General features: G+C 30.6%; 15 protein-coding genes across 15 annotated transcripts; 8 read left to right on the top strand and 7 right to left on the bottom strand.

Moving 5' to 3' along the window:
* Positions 1 to 185: 185 nt before the first annotated feature.
* cubi_01420 (glycerophosphodiester phosphodiesterase-related protein) lies at positions 186 to 1,202 on the top strand (the record flags this gene model as incomplete). Its single annotated transcript, XM_029018432.1, has 1 exon — positions 186 to 1,202. One exon carries the CDS (start codon positions 186 to 188, stop codon positions 1,200 to 1,202), a length of 1,017 nt encoding a protein of 338 aa, XP_028873659.1.
* A 12-nt stretch (positions 1,203 to 1,214) lies between these two features.
* On the bottom strand, positions 1,215 to 3,647 carry cubi_01419 (oxysterol binding protein; the record flags this gene model as incomplete). The annotated part of the gene is made up of 1 exon (XM_029018431.1): positions 1,215 to 3,647. The coding sequence occupies one exon, from the start codon at positions 3,645 to 3,647 to the stop codon at positions 1,215 to 1,217; it is 2,433 nt and encodes an 810-aa protein (XP_028873658.1).
* A 311-nt stretch (positions 3,648 to 3,958) lies between these two features.
* cubi_01418 (uncharacterized protein) lies at positions 3,959 to 5,467 on the bottom strand (the record flags this gene model as incomplete). The annotated part of the gene is made up of 1 exon (XM_029018430.1): positions 3,959 to 5,467. One exon carries the CDS (start codon positions 5,465 to 5,467, stop codon positions 3,959 to 3,961), a length of 1,509 nt encoding a protein of 502 aa, XP_028873657.1.
* Positions 5,468 to 5,951: 484 nt separating this feature from the next.
* On the top strand, positions 5,952 to 8,606 carry cubi_01417 (uncharacterized protein; the record flags this gene model as incomplete). The annotated part of the gene is made up of 1 exon (XM_029018429.1): positions 5,952 to 8,606. The coding sequence occupies one exon, from the start codon at positions 5,952 to 5,954 to the stop codon at positions 8,604 to 8,606; it is 2,655 nt and encodes an 884-aa protein (XP_028873656.1).
* A 175-nt stretch (positions 8,607 to 8,781) lies between these two features.
* cubi_01416 (uncharacterized protein) lies at positions 8,782 to 9,448 on the bottom strand (the record flags this gene model as incomplete). The annotated part of the gene is made up of 4 exons (XM_029018428.1): positions 8,782 to 8,922; positions 8,970 to 9,020; positions 9,063 to 9,155; positions 9,278 to 9,448. 4 exons carry the CDS (start codon positions 9,446 to 9,448, stop codon positions 8,782 to 8,784), a joined length of 456 nt encoding a protein of 151 aa, XP_028873655.1.
* A 344-nt stretch (positions 9,449 to 9,792) lies between these two features.
* Positions 9,793 to 10,258, top strand: cubi_01415 (uncharacterized protein; the record flags this gene model as incomplete). The annotated part of the gene is made up of 3 exons (XM_029018427.1): positions 9,793 to 9,997; positions 10,047 to 10,105; positions 10,169 to 10,258. 3 exons carry the CDS (start codon positions 9,793 to 9,795, stop codon positions 10,256 to 10,258), a joined length of 354 nt encoding a protein of 117 aa, XP_028873654.1.
* Positions 10,259 to 11,267: 1,009 nt separating this feature from the next.
* cubi_01414 (26s proteasome AAA-ATPase subunit RPT3) lies at positions 11,268 to 12,473 on the bottom strand (the record flags this gene model as incomplete). Its single annotated transcript, XM_029018426.1, has 1 exon — positions 11,268 to 12,473. The coding sequence occupies one exon, from the start codon at positions 12,471 to 12,473 to the stop codon at positions 11,268 to 11,270; it is 1,206 nt and encodes a 401-aa protein (XP_028873653.1).
* Positions 12,474 to 13,223: 750 nt separating this feature from the next.
* cubi_01413 (uncharacterized protein) lies at positions 13,224 to 13,925 on the bottom strand (the record flags this gene model as incomplete). Its single annotated transcript, XM_029018425.1, has 1 exon — positions 13,224 to 13,925. The coding sequence occupies one exon, from the start codon at positions 13,923 to 13,925 to the stop codon at positions 13,224 to 13,226; it is 702 nt and encodes a 233-aa protein (XP_028873652.1).
* A 400-nt stretch (positions 13,926 to 14,325) lies between these two features.
* cubi_01412 (uncharacterized protein) lies at positions 14,326 to 15,153 on the top strand (the record flags this gene model as incomplete). The annotated part of the gene is made up of 1 exon (XM_029018424.1): positions 14,326 to 15,153. One exon carries the CDS (start codon positions 14,326 to 14,328, stop codon positions 15,151 to 15,153), a length of 828 nt encoding a protein of 275 aa, XP_028873651.1.
* A 168-nt stretch (positions 15,154 to 15,321) lies between these two features.
* Positions 15,322 to 16,428, top strand: cubi_01411 (uncharacterized protein; the record flags this gene model as incomplete). The annotated part of the gene is made up of 1 exon (XM_029018423.1): positions 15,322 to 16,428. One exon carries the CDS (start codon positions 15,322 to 15,324, stop codon positions 16,426 to 16,428), a length of 1,107 nt encoding a protein of 368 aa, XP_028873650.1.
* A 363-nt stretch (positions 16,429 to 16,791) lies between these two features.
* Positions 16,792 to 17,238, bottom strand: cubi_01410 (uncharacterized protein; the record flags this gene model as incomplete). Its single annotated transcript, XM_029018422.1, has 1 exon — positions 16,792 to 17,238. The coding sequence occupies one exon, from the start codon at positions 17,236 to 17,238 to the stop codon at positions 16,792 to 16,794; it is 447 nt and encodes a 148-aa protein (XP_028873649.1).
* A 710-nt stretch (positions 17,239 to 17,948) lies between these two features.
* Positions 17,949 to 18,662, bottom strand: cubi_01409 (uncharacterized protein; the record flags this gene model as incomplete). Its single annotated transcript, XM_029018421.1, has 1 exon — positions 17,949 to 18,662. The coding sequence occupies one exon, from the start codon at positions 18,660 to 18,662 to the stop codon at positions 17,949 to 17,951; it is 714 nt and encodes a 237-aa protein (XP_028873648.1).
* A 346-nt stretch (positions 18,663 to 19,008) lies between these two features.
* Positions 19,009 to 19,617, top strand: cubi_01408 (uncharacterized protein; the record flags this gene model as incomplete). The annotated part of the gene is made up of 1 exon (XM_029018420.1): positions 19,009 to 19,617. The coding sequence occupies one exon, from the start codon at positions 19,009 to 19,011 to the stop codon at positions 19,615 to 19,617; it is 609 nt and encodes a 202-aa protein (XP_028873647.1).
* A 247-nt stretch (positions 19,618 to 19,864) lies between these two features.
* cubi_01407 (uncharacterized protein) lies at positions 19,865 to 22,405 on the top strand (the record flags this gene model as incomplete). Its single annotated transcript, XM_029018419.1, has 1 exon — positions 19,865 to 22,405. The coding sequence occupies one exon, from the start codon at positions 19,865 to 19,867 to the stop codon at positions 22,403 to 22,405; it is 2,541 nt and encodes an 846-aa protein (XP_028873646.1).
* Positions 22,406 to 22,669: 264 nt separating this feature from the next.
* cubi_01406 (uncharacterized protein) lies at positions 22,670 to 23,458 on the top strand (the record flags this gene model as incomplete). Its single annotated transcript, XM_029018418.1, has 1 exon — positions 22,670 to 23,458. The coding sequence occupies one exon, from the start codon at positions 22,670 to 22,672 to the stop codon at positions 23,456 to 23,458; it is 789 nt and encodes a 262-aa protein (XP_028873645.1).
* Positions 23,459 to 23,496: the final 38 nt, after the last annotated feature.

Here is a 23,496-nt window from a genome sequence, read left to right as displayed (position 1 = left end):
ATCATAGTTTGTTATTATCTAAATTATTGGTATTTTTAATTTTGATTAAACTGGAATTTTAACGCTATTTTAGTGCATTGTTAACATTTCTATTGTTTTTTTTTTGCAAAATTCCTCTGGCGCAAAACCTTTCTGATTACTTTGAAATGTCTCTTTTTTTTTATCTGTACTTAATTATTTTGAATATGAGAGTGAAGCCAAATGTTAGTCTCCACTTGGTCGCACATAGAGGTGCATCTTATTTTATTCCAGAAGAGTCTTTAGCTGCATATTCCCTAGCAGCGAGACATGGAGTGAATTATATTGAATGTGATATTGTATCAACTAAAGACGGAGTATTGATTTTGAGACATAGTCCAAACCTATCTGAGTCCACAAATATTGATGATTTTATCGAATTTAGTCACCTCAGGAAAACAGAAATTTTATATGATAGCAATAGTAATGATGCAATCACAGGTATATTTTCATGGGATTTAACCTACGAAGAGGTCAAAAAAATCAAGTGTACACATGAAAAGAAATATAAAAATAGGAGCCCAGACCTAAATGGAATATATGATATACTTACACTAGACGAGTTTCTAAAATTTAGTATTTCTGGGTTTGATGGTCATCGTCCAGGATTATATATTGAGATTAAATACCCCACAATGCATGAGAAAAAAGGTATTACCAACATCTCTGACAAGTTATTGGATACATTGGACAGATTTGGGCTTAACAAAAAAGCTAAACCTGTGTATATTCAGAGTTTTGAACCATCCAATTTAGAATATATACGAAGCAAGAGTGAACTTAATTTGGTACAACTTTTAACGAGGGATGACAAAAACAGTTTCGTATATGCAGTTAATGATGCAGAAGACGACGAGAAAATGAAATACGTAACTTGTGATATGGAGTACATTTCTAAGTTTGCAAATGTTGTATCTCCCTATAAAGAGGACTTGATTGAGTATACTAATACTACGGACAATTCTTTACCTACCTCAAGCCATTTTGTTTCCAAAGCCCACGAACTTGGTTTAATAGTTGTGCCTTATACATTTAGACCAGAATCAATATTGCCGTACTTCAAAAATATTTATGAAGAATACGACTATTTTATCAGAATACTAAAAACTGATGGCGTTTTTACTGATGATAGTCAAAGTATTATAAATTATATAAACCATACTGACACGCGACTTTATGAGTAAAGTCCCATTCAATCAAAATATATTTGGTAAATCTGTGAATTCTATTTTTTGATCCCTATGAATCCAATATTTGTGATTAAATTTCCAATTAAATCTTCCTGTTGAATCATCAAATTCTTTAAAGAACCATTTTGGGCAATAGTCGGCTTCCCCATTTAATCTTTTTTTTGCGCTTGCTCTTTGTTTCTCCTCGAGTCTTCTTTTCTCTTTAACAGCCCACTCAATATGCCCATTTTCATATGCTCTTTGGTCAGGTCTGTACCTAGAGTCTGTACATGGCATAGTCACTCCGGGCGTGTTAATGTCGTATTGTGGTGAAATTTCATTGAGTTCAAACGTCATTTCAGCAAATCCAAAGTATTTTTCGCTTTGGAAAGGTTTAGTTTCGGCGATCCATGCTATCTTACGACTTGAAGGAATGGATTCAATTTTGTCCCAAATAGATAATAAGTACAGGGAACTTGTAGGGATTGTATAAGAACATGTTTCAGCTGATTCTCCACAAAATTTATAATTTTCTTTTTGCTTATTTATCTTCTCTAAATCCAAATTTGATTTAATAGAAAAATTTTCCTTATAATCAAATTTACAAGATTCATACCAAATCTTACTGTCCCATTTCCCCCCAATTTTATAAATTGGGTTGCCATACTTGTCAAAAACGAATCCTTTAATATTGAACAAATCATTACTAAACCATCCGCCCTTCTGATATTCTATCAATGAAAATTCCGAAGTTTTTCGATTTATGATTGCGCTAATTCCCACAATTTCTATCCAAAGTTTACCAAATATCACATTATGAATGAGTAATTTTGGCCTATTGAATGTGTAATAGTCACCCTTCTCATTCAACACTATATTAACGTTTCCTAAAACAGTGAGCTCTAGACTTTGGCCCGTAAAACGAGATTTATTTCCAACTTGGCCCCAAGCAGAATACAAAGGATTAATGTTATGACCAATTTTCGGAACTTCATTATTAACGTTCATTGGATGGTGTTCAACATAAAATGCGGTAGTTGGTGGATGATGGCCTACTTGTTCTGCAATGAACCTAAAGCCACGATGAGAAAGTTCGAAAGTTTCGCCAAGTAACGGGTTAAATGGTTTAAATATCCTCCCAATTGACGATACATAAGGAGTAATAGAAAATATTGTTATTTCTCGAAGACGATCAATACTTGAGCTGTAAAGAGACGCGTTCTCTAATATTGACGAGTACCTGAAATCTTCTGCAAGCCTTTGTAATAATGATGTTGGCTCATTGAACTGAATTGGAATGGTTATGCGTGAAATATCCTTAGTTATAGATTCTTTAATGGACGCCCATAGATTGAAACGTGGTTTTTGTTGCATGAAAGGCAATGCCACACGATATTTGTACGGATTTTTTCTCCAAAAACAGCAAGAACAATCATTCCTAGCTGGAATTAAATGAGAAGTATTCAAAATTTGGTTGGACTCAACATCGTTTTCAAAATCAGAAAAAGCGTCGTGAAATATTTCCTCCGTAGATTCAAAGTTAAGGAAATCATTATTCTTTTTATTATTAATTTTTCCAAAATTTTCTTCTGCATTTATCAAACTGAATAGCGATGAATAAATATCACTTTCATGAAATTTTACTAAATTTATATTGCATGTTTTCTCGAAAACTGTATCAATTAATTTGTCAAAATACTTTGAAATTTTATTTTTACTAGACTTAACTTTCTTTTCAGAAAGTTCGTCTAAAACTAAATTTCTTGTTTTTATTAGTTCGTATAGTAAATTTGTTAGAAATGGAATGTTGGCATTATTTAGTGAATCCTTATATGAAACAGAGGAATTACTGGAATTTATTTGGTTAAAAAACAACTTTTTCTCAATTAATTTTGTGTTCATCGAGTAAATCAAAGAATTTATCCAAACAAGTTTTGATTCAAGTGAACAAGTCTTCAAATGTAAGTCATTATTTGAATCATTTGGGTACCTAAGTGAAATTCGGTTACATTTGCTTGAATATATATCAATATAACAAGATTTGTTTGGGATGTTAATTTTCCTGATTTTTGAACCTTTTATGTAACATAAAACTCCAGGGTATAATCTAAAATATCTTGGTTTCCAGGTGTTTACAACATTGGTCCATTTGTGTAGCCAGCCTTCAATTATTGGTTGCTCATGCTCGACTAAATACTCTTTATTTGTAATTTTGGATGCTTGAGAAACAATATTTTTATTTTCTTGAATGGATGTTTTTGAGTTAATTATTCTAGATAGATTAATAGTTGAACACGGTTGATTTTTCCTTCTAGAGGTTGAATTATTTGTTTTTCCAAACTCCTCAGATATACTAGATTGTATGCTCAAAAATTCAGGAACATTATTCATCATTTCCAAATCATAGGATGAATTTTCGAGTATATCATTTATTATTTTCGCCTTTTCATTAACTAGCATTATTTGGCATGTTAGTTAAGTATTATTTTATAAAAATTTTGCTTCAATCCCCCCAAATCTAAGTATTAAAACCGAGGTGAGGGGGCTGAATAATAAAATTTTTGAATAGTAAATACTCCATTAAAATAGAATAACTCTAGTAATTATCAATATTTATGGAAAGTCTGGGCATATATTTTCGAAATAATCAAACGCTCTTGGGAGCACCCAAAAAAACGCTCCCGGACGGAATCGAACCGTCGACCCTTCGGTTAACAGCCGAATGCTATAACCGACTAAGCCACGGAAGCTCACGTTTATCAGTCCAGTGTTCAGTGTCTAGAGAGTTTGAAATATTTTTTTCTAAGTAACATTCTTAAGTAAAGCTTTCTAGAAAATTTACTTATACCACAGTTTTTAATAAGTTTATACCTAATTTTTGGCTTATTGATAAAATTTTGATTTATAGGTTGCTCTTTCTTTTTTTCCTCGATTTTCTCATTTTTTGCTTCTTTAAATTTGGAATAGGGAATAACACAATTTCTTAAAAACTCAAAATTATTGCCGTTCCTCTGCATGCCACAACTTGATTTTAGCTTTGACAGCTCAAGAAAAATACATTTTTCAACTACAAGTTTAATCATGTTATTTTTTTCATTTACAAAAGTTTTATTTTCCATTTTTTTATTCATTCCATTTTTCCGTTTTTTAGAAATATGATTGAAAGTTAGCAAAGAAATATTTAAATAACGAATACTATCTGTTCTGTTTGAAAGTTGATAAATTTCGCTCTTTATTTCTGATCTTCTGTCCTTAGTTGGTATATTAATCCCAATTATATTACAATACTTAGAAATATTCTTTTGAAAAGGTTTGAAAAAAGGAACTGATAAAGATAAGTAACTGGTTGATACCCTAGTATTTAAAATAGATATTATACCATCCCCAAATTGAGGTAGCTGAGCGGTACATGACCCTGTGATTACATCCCAAATTCTTACCCCATCAGTTGCAGACGAAAAAAGTCTACCTTTGGAGTAAATACAAGTTTTAACAGACCCAGAGTGGCCAAGCAACTTGAAAACATTGTTAATATTTACCTTAGATATTTCATCATGATATATTTTATAAATTGTTCCATTTCCACCCCCAACGAAAAGTAATTTACCACATTCTGAGGATGTACATGAGTGTAACTGTGTCGAAAAATTTAAGCTTGCTTGTGGTTTTTCAGACTTAAATGTAAGAAAATTTAATGAAAAGTCTCCTCCAACTGAAATAATAGATTGATTTAAGAAATTACTAGACAAATTTAACGTGAAGAAATCATTTATTGAAGCTGAGTGAACATTCCATTTAATTATTGGTTTTGGAAAAACCGAAGAATTGTTACTTTCAAGCAATTCACTGACCAGAAATGCCTGTATATAACAATCGTCACTACAACTAACTAGTACTGAATTACTTTGTATCAACCTCATTTTATTAATTGGCTTGTAGTGAGGAAGCCAACAATTTAACAATTGCCCAGTAGTGACGACCCATATGTATATGGTTCCTGAAAGGCCACCAGCATAAACAACACCACCATCGTCTTGGAATTCACAGCATTTAATTATTTCAGGAAGTGAAACTCTATAAATAGGCTCACTTTTATTATTCCATATGTGTAAAATTGGTTTATTTGCTTGAAACCCAGCAAAATATCTTGTAGAATTACCTATATATGAAACACTAAACTTTGATGCATTACAGTCCTTGTATGCTTGAGATGCAATCCCAGTATTACTATCCAAGGAATACACTCCATTACAATTCGAAACAAGAGTAATTTTTTCCATTGAAACCTAATACTAAAAGTCAACAAATAACCAGACAACAGCGCGCAAATATAAGTGACAGAAAAAACATTTAAGCGATTCAAAGAAAAAATATTGTAGGATACTATCAGCCTCCAAAAATCAGCAATTCATTTCAGAGTTCCTATTGTATTCTTTTTAATATATGCACAAACATGGACGGTAACAACAATTAATGCTGATACTGTGGCATTGTGCAATGGAAACTATAACTTCAGAATGCGCAATATGTTTCATTGTACAGAATATTGTACTCAATTGAAACACGGATAAAGCGAATCATCATCAACAGAAATATATCTACTTACAAAAATAAATATATAAATAGTTGCATATTAATAAAAGAAAGCAACTTTATACGGACGAGCGTCTTTTGGGCGGTATAAGCCAAATATTAATGCCGCGATAAACGCTACCTGCCGTGCGGAATATTATTGCATGTTCAATTGTTCGCAATATAAAGATAATGTTTCGGCCATTGTTAGACTGTAATGGAGAAATTAGCATTAATAGACTGCTTGGTAGCCAGGATCTGTCAGAATATGTGATATCCGTGCGAACCTTTGAGGATGTGGTTAATAAATTGAATATAATCGTTAGCGACAGACTCATGCAATTGCTTCATCAAGTTGATGTGGATATTGCATTAGATACATGCAAGAACGGTTCCTATCTATATAAATACCCACGCTCTTATATCGGTGGCAAACATTTTTCAAGATATAACTTTGAAATAGACTTAGATTCTGGATGTATTAAATGGTATCAAAAAAAAAGAGCTTTAATTTGCTCTAGAAAAGTGGCATTTATTCAGACTTTATATCTGAATGATGTAAACCATATTCTTCCAGGTTCTGATAGTGACTTTTGGAGATCAAAAAAATATACAAGACAAGAAGATATCAATTCTAGTCTCGGGATTGAACTAGTTGTAGTAGGAAAAAGAAATAAAACACTAAGACTTTTGTGCACGAATCATGAGGAATGGAAGTTTTGGATGGTGGGGCTATTAGTGAGTCACGCTCTTGCTCAAAGAGAGAAGTTGGTTTCGAAGAGTAAAGGAACTAAAAAAATAGTTGACGCAAAACACTTTTATACGCACGATTACATTAGACGGCAATGGGAACTTTCAGATTTAGATAACTCCGGTTCAATAAGCTTTTGCGAGTTTATGCGTTTGACAAGAAGACTGCAAATGCCAGTGTCTAAGGATTACACTCATGCCCTTTTTTGTGAATATGACAGCGATAGTAATGGTGCGCTTGATTATAAAGAATTTAGAAATCTATTAACCCAGCTTTTAATACTCCCTGAACTACGTGATTTGTTTGATGAGTATAAGGACTCCGAAACAAACGTTATGAGTGCAAATAAATTTCGTAATTTCTTAATTGATGTTCAAGGTATGGATCCATCTAATTCATTGGAATCGTTAGTTAATGCTGTGCTGAATATGAAAGAACCATTTATTGAAAGAGGTGGTATCACTGAAATTGGATTTAACATTCTTATGTCTTCAGAGTTTAACTCTGCATTTGATCCATTAAAAAGAGATGTTTATCAATCAATGGATGAACCTATATCCCACTACTGGATAGCTTCAAGCCATAATACATATTTAACTGGTGACCAGCTAACTTCAAAATCTGAGATTGGCCAATATATAACCGTATTACTTCAGGGGTGTAGGTGCGTAGAGCTGGATGTTTGGAATGGCCCAGATGGATCACCAATTATTTACCACGGGTATACCTTAACTTCCAAAGTTTATTTTGAAGATGTAATTAGAGCATGCAAAGACTATGCTTTCCAAATATCTCCATATCCGATTATTTTATCACTCGAAATGCATGCGTCTGACAAGCAACGTGAAAAGGTTGCAGAAATAATATTGAATGTATTAGGTGATTCTCTTTATATACCTCCAAATGATGGGAATGATCGCCTTCCCACCCCAAATGAGCTAAAATATAAATTTCTTGTTAAAGCTAAAGTTCCGAAGGAAGATAGTGCTATTTTTAATTTTAGAACTCAAGTTATTGATGAAGAAGATGAAAATGATGATTTAAACCCGGATATATTGGAGACCGAAATTGAAATATCCAATAGTATTGGGGTTGAGAATGAGAAACAAATCTCGTCTCCAAGTCAAATTCCAATTAAGAAAAGGTTATATTCCAGTTTAATTTCTCTTCCAGGAAATGCGATACAACTTTCTAATTTTGAAAATCGTAGAAGAATGAGTATCGGCTCTCTTGTTGAAACAAAATTCCTTCGTTTTGCAAAAGATTCAAGTATGAGTCTTGCGAAGTTCCACCAAGATCACTTGTGTAGAGTTTACCCGTCAGGTAAACGTATTTCAAGCTCAAACTACAATCCTTTAATACCTTGGTCATACGGAGCTCAGATCGTCGCATTGAATTACCAAGCAGTCGGAACTGCTTTATTACTGAATGAAGGGAGATTCAGACAAAATGGTGGGTCAAAGAGTGGTTACGTTTTAAAACCAAAAATGTGCTTAAAAAAATGTTCTGATGGGCGAGTTTTTGACCCTATGAACCCATTGGAAACTTTAGAACTTTTCGATATTCCTCCTGTAAGAATATGTATTCAAATTTTATCAGCACACCAACTTCCTGATAACCTATCACAATTCTCACGTGGAATCGCAAGTCTCATATCCGGTAATAAACTTTCACCGTATATCAATATTTCTGTTTTTGGTGGGCCGAGCGAAGAATTTAAATCATATAGAACTCCCGTAGTCAATAATAATGGTTTCAATCCTAAATGGGAAAATCTGTCTCCATTTACGTTCAATGTTCTTTGTCCAGAAATTTCAATTATTAACTTTGAAGTTAAGTCTTCTGATTCAATACAATCTGAATTCATTGCAGCAGCTTCAATTCCTGTTTCATGTCTCAGACCTGGACTAAGATGGATACAACTATTCGATGCCAATTTTATTGATATTCAATGTTGTGGAATCCTTGCAAATATTTCTATAACAACGGAATTACCAAAAACATATATGCTATCGTCAATTTTAACCGGAAGTAATGGTAGTACATCCACAAGTCTACAGGAAACATTGCAGCAGTTTAGAGGAATTAAATTTTAAGATATCTATTTTCTTGATGAAAGAATTCTCAATTTCTCTCAAAGGCATTAAGTTAATAATTCATGTTATTTAATTGAAATTCAATAATCTACTGATATCAATATTTCGTATACATTTTATATATAATTTCAGTTAAAAATACTGAATTTTTACCAGAAATAATTTTTTGAATATTTTATATTGTGGGCTTATCTGATATACTATTGAATTCTGGATTTGACCCTCCGGTCACAATCATGTGATAAACAGTTATTCCAATTAAAGAAAGTACTAAACCTGCTGTAAAAAACCAAATTGAAGAAATTGTAACAAATGTCTGAGAAGTGTAAAATTTTTAGTTTTTTAAATTAATTTTCAACATACCGTCCACCAAAGTGCAGGAGCAGTGCTTTGACATACTAAAGAAGTATTTACCTAAGCAAATTATAAAATTATTATATTAAGTCTTTAACTTACCCAAACAGTCCCCATTGTGAACCAAAGAAAACTTGCCAAGAACATAATCGATTCACCTATTATGGCAAAACTTCTTTCATATAAGATATTTTTCTGTATTTAAGACAAACTTACTTTTGTCCAAATGTGGATTCTATGATAGCCATTAGCTTAGAGGCAGGATAGGACTGATTAGTCGTGAATGAAGAGTTATTTTATTTAGTATAATTTCTTACCAATAATATCGCACCAACAAGCCATGATTTCAATGGTGTGTCACAAACTTTTCCAAATGAAACTGCGAGCACTCCTGCATAAAGCAAATCTATTGTTATAAAAATAACCAAAGATAATCTTCTTAAGTCACTTTTATGCTTTCTGAAGTTGAATTGAGTTTCGGATGCCATAAATAACCATAAAAATCCAAAGAATAGTTTTAAATGTTTTAATACTAAAAAATTGATTAATAATTACATGTTGCATGTTTAAATTGCATGCTAATTTACACATGCTTTAATTGAAGTTATAACTATATTTATTCTACAATTTGACCGAAATTTTATAATTAAGACGATGTTTAATCTTGGCTTTATTTCTTTTTTCGAATATTTATTTATTTCTTATTTATTGTATAATTTCCATAAGATTTGATTGATTTCATAGCAATATTTTTCTTTAACTAGTTATTTGCGCGTATAATTTTAATTTCTTAGTAATAGGTCAATTTTATTTATATTTATTCGAATTATCAATGCCCAACTTCCAAACACCTATTAGGAACGTCGAATTAAAAGAAAGAAAGAGAATTAGCTATTCTTTAAGTAACAACAGAAAGCAGAATTTGCAAAAGTTAATCAATGAAAGGAGTAATCTTGAAAAAAATGAAGCAATTAACAAATTAGGTGGTGTTTTAAAGGCTACATCTATTGAAAGCCAAATAGTCTGCTTAGAAAGAGGTAAGTTATTTACGCTAATTTATTTATCGTGTACTATTAATATCATCAGATCAATTGGTTGATTTAATATTGGTTGCATGTGCCGATTATCCCGAGTTTTGTAAAAAAGTAAGTTAATTAATATAATAACGATTTCTATCAACAAAAAAAAGGTAAATAAAAAATATTTAGATTCACTGTCATCTATTAAAAATATTCATTAGCTCAATATTTCAACATATTACTAAAGTAATACATAAACTCTTCATAATATACATTTAAAAAAAAAATTCTACCAATGAAATATGATTTTAAGGATTCTATCGATTATTATGTCAAATTTAAAGTAATAGTTTATACTATTTAAGAAGGTTTACCATTAAATCATCGAATAAAAAAACCATTTATAGAATATTTGTGTTGAATAGAACCTAAGAAAGGTTAAAATATTTGTATTCAAATCCTCGTGCTAGTTACTAGTTAAATAAAAAATATTTTGATGAGAAAACATGATATCAATTTGTTGGGTTTAATAGTTTAAACACTACATGCTTTAATGTTAATTGGGTGTGATATCGTAGATTTTGGAAGTTTAGAAGAGAAACACATTGTTAAACATTGTTCATAGGAAATTAAGTGGAATTAATGAAATATTTCTTTCTGAAAATGCTGTTGCATTTATTAATTTCTGAGCTTTATACTTGGTTTTGGTTTTGTGATAATATAAAAAATAAATAGTGAATCTATTTTTTACTGTATTAAATCAACATTTGGTTCTATCGAGTTTTGATTTTTCTAAAATTGACGAATTATTCAAAAGGTATTTTTTGATGATAGAAATTAAAAGACCTTATCCATATATTTTATTTCTGTATTGTTCAGTTTAACATTAACAAGAATTTAAGTTTCAACAACCCAATTCAATTTAATAAAGATTCTCTTTTATTAATGAGTTATAAAAGCCCATATTGTTGTTATTGACTAGTTATTTAACGATGACAAATTTAATATTTTTAGGCTTAAATTTACATAACAACTCCAAAAATCGCTTGAATTAGCGTATTAAGAATGGAATTTTAAAAAATTATGGAAAAAAACATTTCAATAATAAAAGATTGTGATACTATATTAAATATTAATAATATTTAGACCATCCGAGAAGTATATTGGATTATCTAATTAAATCGGTTAAATATATCTATGATTATTTAAGTACAGCTGAAATGTTTCAAGAAATCGGAATTAATTACAAATAATTTTAAAATGGATTCAAATAATTCATTATAAAATACTATACACTATAAAAATCGAAATCTCGATCGCTTTTTTTTACGTGTATCTTCCATCCTTTTTCAAAATCTTTAGGCAGTATAACATATCTGTTTTTCCTAACGGCTTGCATACCTGCCTCCTGTGAAATCGCAGCTATGTCAGCTGCAGATATTTTTTCAGGTCTGGAGACATATTCTTCAAGATCAACTTCTTCACTCAAATTCATCTTTGCCGTAATCGTCTGGAATATTAGTCTCCTTTGTCTTCTATCGGGCAGTGGGAATTCTATTTTTCGATCAAGTCTCCCTGGTCTCAGTAGTGCAGGATCAAGCGTGTCTGCTCTGTTAGTTGCCATAATAACTTTTACATTTGTCGTTTGGTCGAACCCATCCATTTGGTTCAATAGCTCGAGCAATATACGTTGAACTTCCCTGTCTGCTCCAGTTTGGGCATCAAAACGTTTAGTTGCAATTGAATCAACTTCATCAATAAACACAATTGCTGGAGAGTTTTCTCTTGCTAATCGAAATACATCGCGCACCATTCTTGGGCCTTCTCCCAAATATTTCTGTACAAATTCAGATCCAACTACTCTAATAAACGTGGCTGTTGTATGATTGGCAACAGCCTTGGCCAACATCGTTTTGCCTGTGCCAGGAGGCCCGTATAAAAGCACTCCAGTTGGAGGATCAATACCTATTTGTTGATATAATTCTGGGCACACGAGAGGCAATTCAACAGCTTCTCGTACTTCCTGCTTTTGAATATCCATCCCTCCAATATCAGAATATGTTACATCAGGTTTTTCTTGCATTTGAAGCATTTGAATACTAGAATCTGCCTCTGGAGGAAGAATATCCACTATTGCATGACTATGCCTATGAAGTGCAACTGATGCAGGTGGCTTCAAGTCTTCTCTATTAATTGTACTAAGAACTCTTACATAGTAATTCGAGCCTGCTGTTGAAGAAACAATCCCATATTTAGAGTCAATCATTTCTAGAAACTGCCCAATAACGAGCGGAACTGATTGAATACGCTTGATCTCCTCTTTTGCACGTTGGAATTCGCGTTTCAAACCTTTCTGTTCATCTTTGATATAATCTTCCTGTATATTCAAAAACTCGAGCTCTTCCTCTAGTTCTTTGAGGGTTCCATACAAACATTTCTCACAATCTACATTGTCAAAAACAATTTTTTGAGACTCCATCAGAGAGCATGCCATTTTTTTACAATAATAACGAGTTGTTATGAAAAAAACATAAGAGAAAAAACAAACCGCTCGTAATGTGGGTTCAGCGGTTCCAAGGATTGAAGTAATTTGTGATTAAAGCAGAATTTCACTCAGGCCGCAATAGATATCATTCTAAACATTTTGTAAAATTTACAGTTAAATGCGCGAATTATGCTATTTTCCAGGTTTTATTAATTAGTGCTTATTACTAGACAAATAAAACCTAACTTATAATCTGAAAATTTTCATTAAAAAAAAAAGCATTTCGCTCAAATATTCCTCACTAAATACACAAAATTTGTCAAATTTGCTCATTAAGATTTTACAAAATTTTAACTCATAACTCAAACGAATATTACTCTTCAATATTAAATAGTTTAAATACGGTCTTTTTGTGTTTATTGTCTATTTTGGCAGAATGAGTATAATTAGCAACTTGATAAATCTGTTAGGATTCAGAGCCCGAAATTATTATTAAAGATTAAGGTCGGTGGAAGATGGTTTGCTTAGACAATACAATTTTATGTGTTTTTTATTGAGTTTGTGCTGTATTTCTATAATTCTGAAAAATTCCTTTCTTAACTTCATAGATAGTATTTTTAACCGTGAAGTATAACCACGATAATATCTCTGTATTATTGTTGCAGATCTTTGCTCCATAATGATCTCAAAATCTGTTCATTGTTACAACTGAAAGTGTGGTTATTACAAAAATTTGTGTTTTTGTCGGTAAATAAAATACTAAATAACTTCCTTGCAAATTTTTACATCGAGACTTGAAAGAAAATTGTTAATAAACAATTCTTCAATTTCTAATTCTTCAGTAACTGCTATTCTTAAATACCTTTTGATAGCCACGATCATATTTGCCAACCGTGTAAAAAGTGAATAGATAATGAAAAATACCCCATAATTGGTTAATATTGAACTAAGAGTATTTATACACTTACTTGTGACAATGTTTCCCGAACTTCTTGATATCAGTGTAATCTTGCTGCAATCTTCATTTCCTTTGGTATACCAGAAGTTTTGGTTTTGTATGTAAAAAACTAAATCGAAGGTATTTAGCTTACTTTTATACAAATCCTTATAACAACAGTTGCATAAAACCATATAACTTTTATCAAATTGAAAAAAATATCTAGCAAGAAATATCTCAGGAAGGCCGGGATATTTTACAGTAACTATGTCTTTACTTACAAAGTAAAGCATGTTTTGTATGTTTGCAGTATATGAGTTACTTTCAAGTTTTGAATTGAGTTCCATAATATTCTCTCCAATATTCTTTAATAAGCTTAGTAAAATGCCGGGAGAGACCCCAATAAACATGCGTGCTATTGAATTTGTTCGTGTGGAATTTAAAGAATATTGATTTTGGTTTTTTTTAATAAGAATTTCAATGAATGGAAAAATAGGATTTTCTTCATTTTCAACCTTAAACATCTTGTTATAATTCAATTCTATTCGACCACAGTTGCTCTTATGCTTCAAGTGTTTATATAAATTGATTATAGCTTTCGTCAGACGATCACATTTTGAAAAAAAAGTGCTATTACACGCTTTCTTTTTAATAACCCAGCATCTCCCCCCATCCCCACCAAAATTATAAGTCCCCCGGTAATTTGTTAAATTTTTAAATTTAATGAAAAAACACGGGAATTAGCTGCCTAGGATTCAAATATTACAAAACACATTTACAATCATTTTTTAAATAAACATATTCTATAAAACTGGAATTAAAATTGGCTAGGGAATATCTATTTGTTAAAAATTAAGGCGGGAACTAAATAGATTTAAAATCTATGTCGATTATGACATTGGATTTAATAAAATAAGAAAAAAAATGAATATTAGAATAATAATATTCCGAGTTCTGTTAATACTAAATGTTGTTTCATATACATATTCAGAAAGGAAAAAACAACTAATGTCCGATTCTGAAATCATTATTTCTATTGATGAAAATATTTCTCTTTTATTAAAATTTGCAAGACTGATTTCAATTAAAAAAAGTGAGCAAGCAAGAAAGAAATGTACGATCGCCTTGAAAAATTTAAAAACTTTGAATTCTGCAACAGAAAACGGAAATGTAAAGATCAATCCTTTAACAAACATCGCTCTAAATGGTTTGATTTGGCATTCAGATCCTTGTAACGATCCTAATCACATTGTTAAACATATTGAGTTATATAATCTTATTAAATTTAGCAACCTATTTAGTCAAATATCGAATCTTAAGCAAGATTTAAATAATAATAAACAAATCAATGTGAGCGTTTTGACTACTAAATCTTCTTTTCCTCAATATGAAAAAAGATTTAAAAACACTGTATTTAGAAGTCACATCATTTCAAAACCGTTTATTAAACATAAAACTTCAACTAAAGCGATATCACAAGAAATACAATCAAGAATGGACTCTTTAGCTGTAAATAAAAATGATAGCCATAATGCAGTCAATTCGACTCCGAATGCCACAAGTATCCTTGATGCATGCGAAACTACAACTTCTCACAGTCAAAACAATACTAATAATGTTGTTCAGTCGGGAAAAGAGAGTATAGCTAGGGAACTTCAGGAATTGGCAAGAATGAAATCCGTTTCTAGTAAATCAGCATCCGGGTTTTCTGAATCTCTCAGCAGAATTCTGTCGGAACGGGGTGCTTCATAAAACTGAATTTATTTAATTTATTATTTAGTACATGTACTGAATTATTCTACTGCCAATTTATTATTTTAAGAAATTTCTGAAATTAATTGGTTGGCGGCATATTGCTCAGTGTTTAAATCTATAATTGTAATTTTCATCAAATTTTTTATTCACATAAATATAAATGTAATGATCTTTCGCTTATTATTATTATTATCATTATTCTTAATCTTACTTACTACACATTTCATTCAGTGTGAAGATTTAGAACATTCCAAAAATGAATTATTTAGGACGGAATTCGTGAATAATAATGAATCTAAAAAATATAACTTGGTAAATACAAGTAGTTTATCAAATACTTGGAAAACTACTAAAGAAGCCATAGCTAATAATGTTAGTAAAATGTTTAGCTTCCAGATCTTAAATCTTGATCAAGTAATCTCTGCTAGAGAATTAATGGACTATGTAACTACTGGTATTAGTTGTGTGCCTAATTTAAGTTTGCAAAGACTAACATATGAAACAGTTTTTAATTCAGGTATTCAAAAGTTAGAAAGATCTCTTAACTTGAATTCTCACCATCTTTCAATAGGTGAAAGATTAATAATGCAAAGCAGTAAACAATCTTTTAGTCTAAGTAAGATAAAGAATAAAAACGACAAAGGTAATTTATCTCGTATTTTTGTAACACAACATCAAACTAACAATGACCTAAAATGTGCTTTAAAAGAGTCAATAACAAATGTTGAAAAAAAAATTGAAAAAGCTAGAGTAAATGAACCACGAAAAAGTCCCATGGAGGGTGAATTGAAGGATATAGAAATAATTAAAAGTAAGAGAAAGATCATGAGTGGAGATGATGTCCTGGAAAAAGTAATAAATGACGCTAGAAGACTGAAATTAACTGAAATGAGAAAATCAAATTTAAATTCAGTTGATCTGATCGTTCCTGTACCACCAAATCTAGATGAAAACACAAGCTTTAATAGCATTAATAATTTAGATATACCCAATGATCATGAAAATAATAGTGCCGATTCACAAAACTTATTTCGACATTTGTCTATCCCCGAATTATTTGAAGGCTCTAATGGAAGCGTTGAATCTAAAAAAAGAAATAGAAGATTACCACCAGGAGCAGAGAAAGAGTTAGAAGAATTTTTTGCTAGACAATCTAAAAATATTTCGGATGACATTCATTCTAAGGCAATTATTGAACGTAGGACTAAGCTTTCGAAAGTAAGTGAATGTAACGAATCAAGGAGCGGTAACCCCTATAGACCGTTGGAATGATTCAAAAATAAAATGCTATTTCTTGATGATAAAAACCACACAATCATCTTAAATCATCAAATCAATTGTAAAATATTGAATCGATTCAATATTATTTAATTGCAAATACATGAACTAGCAATTCTGATGACAACTAAAAACAACATTAGCTAAATAATAAAGGGATTACTATTAATGAATTTTAAAGAAACTAATTTCGTTTAACGTTCGATTTATTTAGAGATAAAAACTATTTTGGAATTCTTGATAAAACTATGTTTAAAGAACATTTAAGAGATTTGAGTCGAAATTTTTAAACTACTTGTATTTTTTAAAAATGCTTGTAGCTTGATTGTAAACCGGTTCATTGATTCCATAAACAATTTAATTTGTTTTATTTAATATTAAAATATTTGAATAATTATTACTCGAAGTTGAGTTTTCAGAAAAATTTGTTTCGTTTATTAAATTTTGAACAAAATAGAATGATTTGCCTCGACTAGTATTGTTGAGAATTCGTTCGTACGTTTTATTTTGAGATGCGTCCACTTCTTCAGGAAAAAACAATAATTTTTTTCTAATTTTTTTAGGCTTAGCTTCCTTAATGTTGGATTCGATCTCTTCATTAGATGCACTCTGTAGATGCTCATATCCTAAGTGTTTAATATAGCTATATTTCATTCCAGAATTTGAATTCTTTTCGGTTGAATAAAAAGATTTAAAGACCCTTAAAAGTGGATTAAAAAAACCAATAGAACTCATAATTATGTTTCCAATTGGGCTGAATGCATCTGCTGCTGCAAGAATTATGAAAAAAACAAGTATAGACATGCGCATTTTATAAGCATCATACTAATAAGAAATAATTTGGAAGGAAGTATTTTATGCACAAGTTAAATATCTTTCAAGAACAAATAAGTGGAGATAAATTCTTGTTATATTAGAAGTTGATTATTTTTGTCCAATATTATTCTTCTCTTTATTTTGAATAACTATCAAAAGAATTTTTATATTAATCTTAAACAAAAATTATATTCTGTCGAAGAAAGTTAATATGTTGAAATTCCTCTAAGACGAAATTTAGAGAAAAAGCCGTTGATAAAACACCAATTAAAATTTTTATTGTTAGTGATTTTGTTCCATTCACATTTTATCTAACAGAGAGTCAGTACAAAAATAATTGATTATCAAAACTTAATTAATTTTTTCAAATTAATTTTATGTTTTATTGGTTTTTTTTTTTCAAAACTTGACGCTTTAATTGTGCACTTTTTTTTCATTCTAATATGCTCGAATTTTATATTGTGAAAAATTGATGCTTATATATATTCTTGTTGATAGCTCACATAAAATGATTTAGTATTATCAAATTATATTAATGAAAAAGTGTTTTCAATTATTTCACTTATAAATTCACTAAATATCGATTAGTGTTATAAAACATAATTTATTATATTATTGGAGGAAAATTTATTGTAAAAAAAGTATGAAATATTTTATTATTTAATTAAACCCGTTTTAAATTACATAGTCCTAAGGTTCTATTTGGTCGAAAAAGATTCCAAAGAGAAATCTCTTGAAGTAATGGTTCTTATCTCACCACCAATTATTAGAGGATCTCTCATATCCGCCTTAAATCTTAGGTATTCTACAATTTCAAAAGTAAATAGTGCAAATACTAAAAACGAAAAAATTACAGCGAAGGTCAGAAATCCCCACATCACAGTGTTTAGTGTCGAAACAGAACAATTAATAACTGCATATTGTACGTTGTCGCCATCAACTTTAAGCTCAGAAGCATTAGTAATATTAAGCTGAAAATGTTTATTTGGAGTATTATAAACCAATGCAAAAGAATTAAAAACCGACAAAAAAGTTGCAGAATAACCAGTAATACATATTTGTTGACAAGAACTCAGATTATAAAGTGGAGTTAAACACTTTTGGAGTCCAAGAGGTTGAAACTCTTTTATTTTGTAGTCTTTTCCAAGTATTTGCACTGTGTCTTCATCGATTAATTTAGGTACATCAATGGGAGTATTTGTAATAATTGGATATTTTCCTTCGGGATCGGCCATATTTGTAATGTATTCATTGGGATTTGATGTGTTATAAATAGATGAAACTACTATGTTTTTGTCAAGTCGGTATACATCGATTAGAAATATTTCCGGATTTTGTAAATCTGAATAAATACCATTGATACAAGAAAAAATAAAGAGAAATAAAGAAAATCTAAGCCAAACAAAGTACATTCAAGTTTCAAATAATATTATTTCATTTTTCTTAATTGCGCAATATACACACAGCACAAATATTCACACAAAATGGGAAATAGTACTTTACTAAAAAAAATTATAAATATTAGGAAACAATCCTTCTTTAGTCCATTTAACAAAATAAATGCAACATTATCAATAGATCTATGAATTCTTATTTGTCTAATATAATGCAACATATTAGAGATAAATAATAGATTTATTTGCCAGAAAAATAATAATATATAGATCCCTCCACTTGTCACGACAGATTTTTTGGGTTTGCCAAAAAATTTGTCATCAGAAATTACAATTCTAAATTTTCTTTGTTTAAATTTTGAAGATGATTTTTTCAACTTTCTTTTTTTCTATTTTTATTTTAATTAACACAACTTATTGTTCAAATTTCAGAAGTTTTTCAGAGAAGAGCCAATTTCCAGAGTTAAACTTTGAAAGTTCTAATGAAACGAACAGTTTAATTACACTATCTGCAGAACAGCCAAACATCACTGATTCCTTCCCTGAGAGTCCATCAACCAGACAAATGGATGATATTTTAATGCAAGAAAAACCAGTATTGTTAAATACAATCCCTCATACAGTACTAAGTCACAATCTTTTCGTAAATTCTTCAGGCTTATTTACAAATATTACCGTTGTACTTACATCTACGGTTCCAATTGCAGTTGTTAGTTCAGAAAATGATTCAATTCACAGAATATTATCTGGTTCTGAGCCGAGTGAGTCTCTAGGAAATTTTAAAACAGATCTGGTAAAAATTAGCGATAAAATCTCAAAGAGCATGGAGGGACTTCCAACAGAGATATTGAATATTATTGAGAATACAGCAGATTACTTTAAAAAGTTGTCTTCGTTATTGGCGGGAGTGGTTAATTTGGAAGACAATTCCCTATCTAATTCTACGGTCTTGGTGAGTCATAACGATAAATAATGAACTATTAGTAATAATCAAACTTTAAAAAGCTAGTTGAATGAGATAAACTAATGTTTATTTTTTCCCAATTTACTTCTTTCCACTTAAGGATATTTTGACGCTACGCATGCGTAACTTATGTCGTGTCGTAATTACTTTGTGTGCCATCTTTTTATATCCCACTAGTGGATAGTACTTGAATATTAGTTATCAAAAATTTGGCATATCAGTCATTTATGTTAAACTTTTGCAATTTCCTTCAACGATGAGAGTTGTAAATTTATTTTTTTTAATATTTATATTTAAAACAAGCTTGGTATTTTCTAAGCATCGTAAACATGATTTTACAGGATTAAGAGGAAACCAGGCTCCTGGCAAACAAGAAATTAATAAATGTAAACTTCATTGTGAAGGAAATAATACTCTTGCTGAGAAGATTCATTGTAGTTTGAATGATCTTTTAGAGAACCAGACGAATATTAGTGGAATGATTTACTTTACAAGTGGAAATGAAAGTTCATACTCAATACTAGAAAATAGTTCAGAACCGTTACTCTTTGAAACTAGAGAAGATAGTTTGGAACTTGTTCGTGTAACGGAAAATGCCATTAATAACTCGATTCTCGGTTTGTTAGCAAATGGTTCTCTTGCTGAATTGAACTCAAAAGGAAACGACACAATAGGAAATTACTCAATTAGTTCACTGTTTCTAGATACAGAGGATAATTTCCTTGTTGAGTTTGATAAGTTCTCTAGTTTATATAACTTCGAAAGTACTGGTCAGAAAGAATTAGCTTCGAAAAATTTGACTGATTCATTAATTAGCGGAAATGAAACAATAGATAATAGTGATAAAATAGACGCAAATCAAGAATTAATTGACGAACTAATTAAAGAGGAATTTAATACAACAGTAGGGGTGCTTGAAGAAATTTCTGAGCGATTTCCAGATCTTAAGGATTTTACTAATATTGTTAAGGGAGAAAAAAATGTTAGTATTAGGGAATTACTTTATGTAACAAGTAGATTGATGAGAAGTCTAAACACAATTGATGAAAATATTAGTGATATTGATGATAGTAGTTTTGAGAGGCTAAAAGAGAGACTGTCTGATGATGAGATTGAAAAATTGAAGAATCAACAGGTAGTAGATAATTCTACAGTTGTAAAACAACCATGGTACACTCCATTGAAAAGTCTGGGGATAAATATAATTTCCGGGAAAAATACTATATTTTCTGCAATCATTTCAATTATAGAATCTGTTATTGGGCTTTCACCAGTTGGATCTATTGTTACCATAGTTGTGAGAGTAATTGCAGCAATAGTTACCATGATTCATGATATAATCCAAAGACGAAAAAGCAATTCCAATCTGATTAGGGTGTTAAGGTCTCTTGATGATTTTGATACATCAGAATTATCGAAAGCATCATTAGCAAGTAAACTTATTGAGAGAATATCAGTTAATGCGGACAATATTCTTGAGTCTCAATTTGTATTAAGAAGATTATACAAGGATTTGTCCGAACTTGCCTTTTTTGCGGAGAAAAATCTACGTGAATTTGATGAAAACGTAGTTAGAGATCAGTTAAATAAAGCAATATCTGGAAAACTTGCGAGCATGGTTTCTGGTAATTTTACAAACAACTTTCAAAGTATAAATCAAAACGGTTCTTTTAATAAGTACGGTTCCAGATTACTTTTAACTTCCAGTTCAATGATTGGATATAATTTCAACAAAGGATTTTCTGTTATTGCTGATGAAATAGAGGAATATTTAAATGATTCATATAACCTATCGTGGGAATCAAATGAATTCACAAGGACTCTAAATATTAGTAGTGAGGTATTAAGCAATTCTACTTTTATTAACAAGTCTAATTCTACCGAGATTGTTACAACTACAACTTCTACAACTCAGCCTACTAAGGTAAAGTGGTATGATGGATTAATACAGTTTTCAAAAAAAGTTACTGAGCTTAGCGGCGTAGTATCAATGCTTGATATGTTGCTTGAATTATTTACTGTTATATTTGGGAATTCACCACAGGCAGAATCTATATTGTCGGTTCTTAGACTAATCGTTTATCTGATAAAATCGGTATTCAACATCTTTAGTAACATTTCGTCCAATAGAAAGTTAATTAGTATTACAAGAGTGATCCCTGAGAAAATAGCAAATGATCCTAAGTTGTTACAGTTTACGACAAGGAAAATGAAAGAGAATCTAGACGCTACACAGCTAGAAAGGGATATAATTGACAGCCAAATAAAAGAAATAATTAAAATATCTGAGCCTGATGACTTTGAGCTTATTGGTCAGGAATTTGATAAGTATTTGACCTACAATGCTACAGAAAGTCTACTTAATGAGACCAGATTAAGGAAGAATACATCAGTTGAAGCAAAAATGCAGGCTGCAGGGTACCATCTCATGCATGAACGGATTTTGTCTGCGTCAGAGTCTACAGTAATGGCGACAGAGCTCAATTTCAAATCTTGGATGGAAAAAGTTGGTTCATTCTTCGATAACTCATATGAAAAAATTAAACAAGTCATAAAGGGTATATTTGCAAGTATTTTTAAGGGCAATAAAATTGTCTCATTTATTGATAAATTGATTGACCTTATTATTTCAGTAATCAGATCGATTTATCACGCTTTCAAAAATAAGAGTACACAGAGACTTCTTATTCAAGCAATTGAGGAGTGTGAGGAACAAGAATTACACGAAGTACTTCAAAAACAACTTGAGCGTACATTAAAAGAGGAAAACATTTCAATTATGAGATTACTTCACTAATTTCTAGAATAGATTTCTAATTTTTTTTTTTCACATTTCCGCCAAATTGGATATTAATGCAAATATTTGTTAACGTATTAGTATTATCCAGTCTAGACAGTAAACATTTTTTAAAAAATTAATTACTGTTTATAGTCGAATTTTGGCTCTTCCAACATGTGGTTAGGGTTTTTAATTTTTATTTTCGTCATAGACGCTGTATTTATTGAATCAAAGGTACTCTCTTCGTATGGTTGCTATTCATTATTTGGAAAACTACCGCGAATGCCCGCTCTTTCACGTTCAATAACTCCGATTAATGTTCATGATTACAATCAAGAGGATGTTAATATTGTTTGTATTTCTTTAATTAAAGGGGCTGAATTTAAAGGTAATCAACACGTTGGTTCAATTGTTGATTTGTCGAGTAATGCCCATGGTCTTAGTCTCATATTACCTAAACTAGAAATTTCGTCCGGGCTTTATGGATTGAGTTTAGAACCAATAATTATTTCATCATGTAAAAGCGCAAAGATTCTTTTAACTTCTCCACCAAATACTAAGCTGTTGCTTTTACAACCATTTATTATTTTTTCTTGTTTGGAAGTAGCCAAACAACAAGTTTCAACTTCACAAACTATAATTGAAGAATCAAAAAGCCTACTTAAAATTGACTATTCATCACTCGGATCAGGGATTCCATTTAGCAAAAGGCCATATGAATGCAGATTTGATTCCCCCACATTTGCAAAGGATGGATCATCAATTAATTACAAAAAGAAACAAGTTTATTGGACATGTTTTTCTAAGGTAGAAGAACTTTTAGTAATTAATTTATTTTCAGAAATGAGAACATTGGAAAAAATCCTCTTATCAATTGTTGATGATATGCATTCGCCTTCCAATAAGATTTCTGTGAAATCACCTTGTAATGGGACAATGCACGAGAATAAACAAGGAATTTTGGCTAGGAATCAAATATTTTTAAGAATTGAATGTGATGAAGAAAATCTGCCTAAACTTTTAAATAGTAGAGATTTAGTTCTTAGGCAAAGACAATTAAGAAAAAAATGAGATATAATATTTATAATATAATTTCAATTGATATATTT

This window comes from Cryptosporidium ubiquitum (assembly GCF_001865345.1).
Source record: "Cryptosporidium ubiquitum isolate 39726 chromosome Unknown contig_20, whole genome shotgun sequence".
Classification (NCBI taxonomy): domain Eukaryota; phylum Apicomplexa; class Conoidasida; order Eucoccidiorida; family Cryptosporidiidae; genus Cryptosporidium; species Cryptosporidium ubiquitum.
This window is presented reverse-complemented; position numbering and strand designations above follow the sequence as displayed.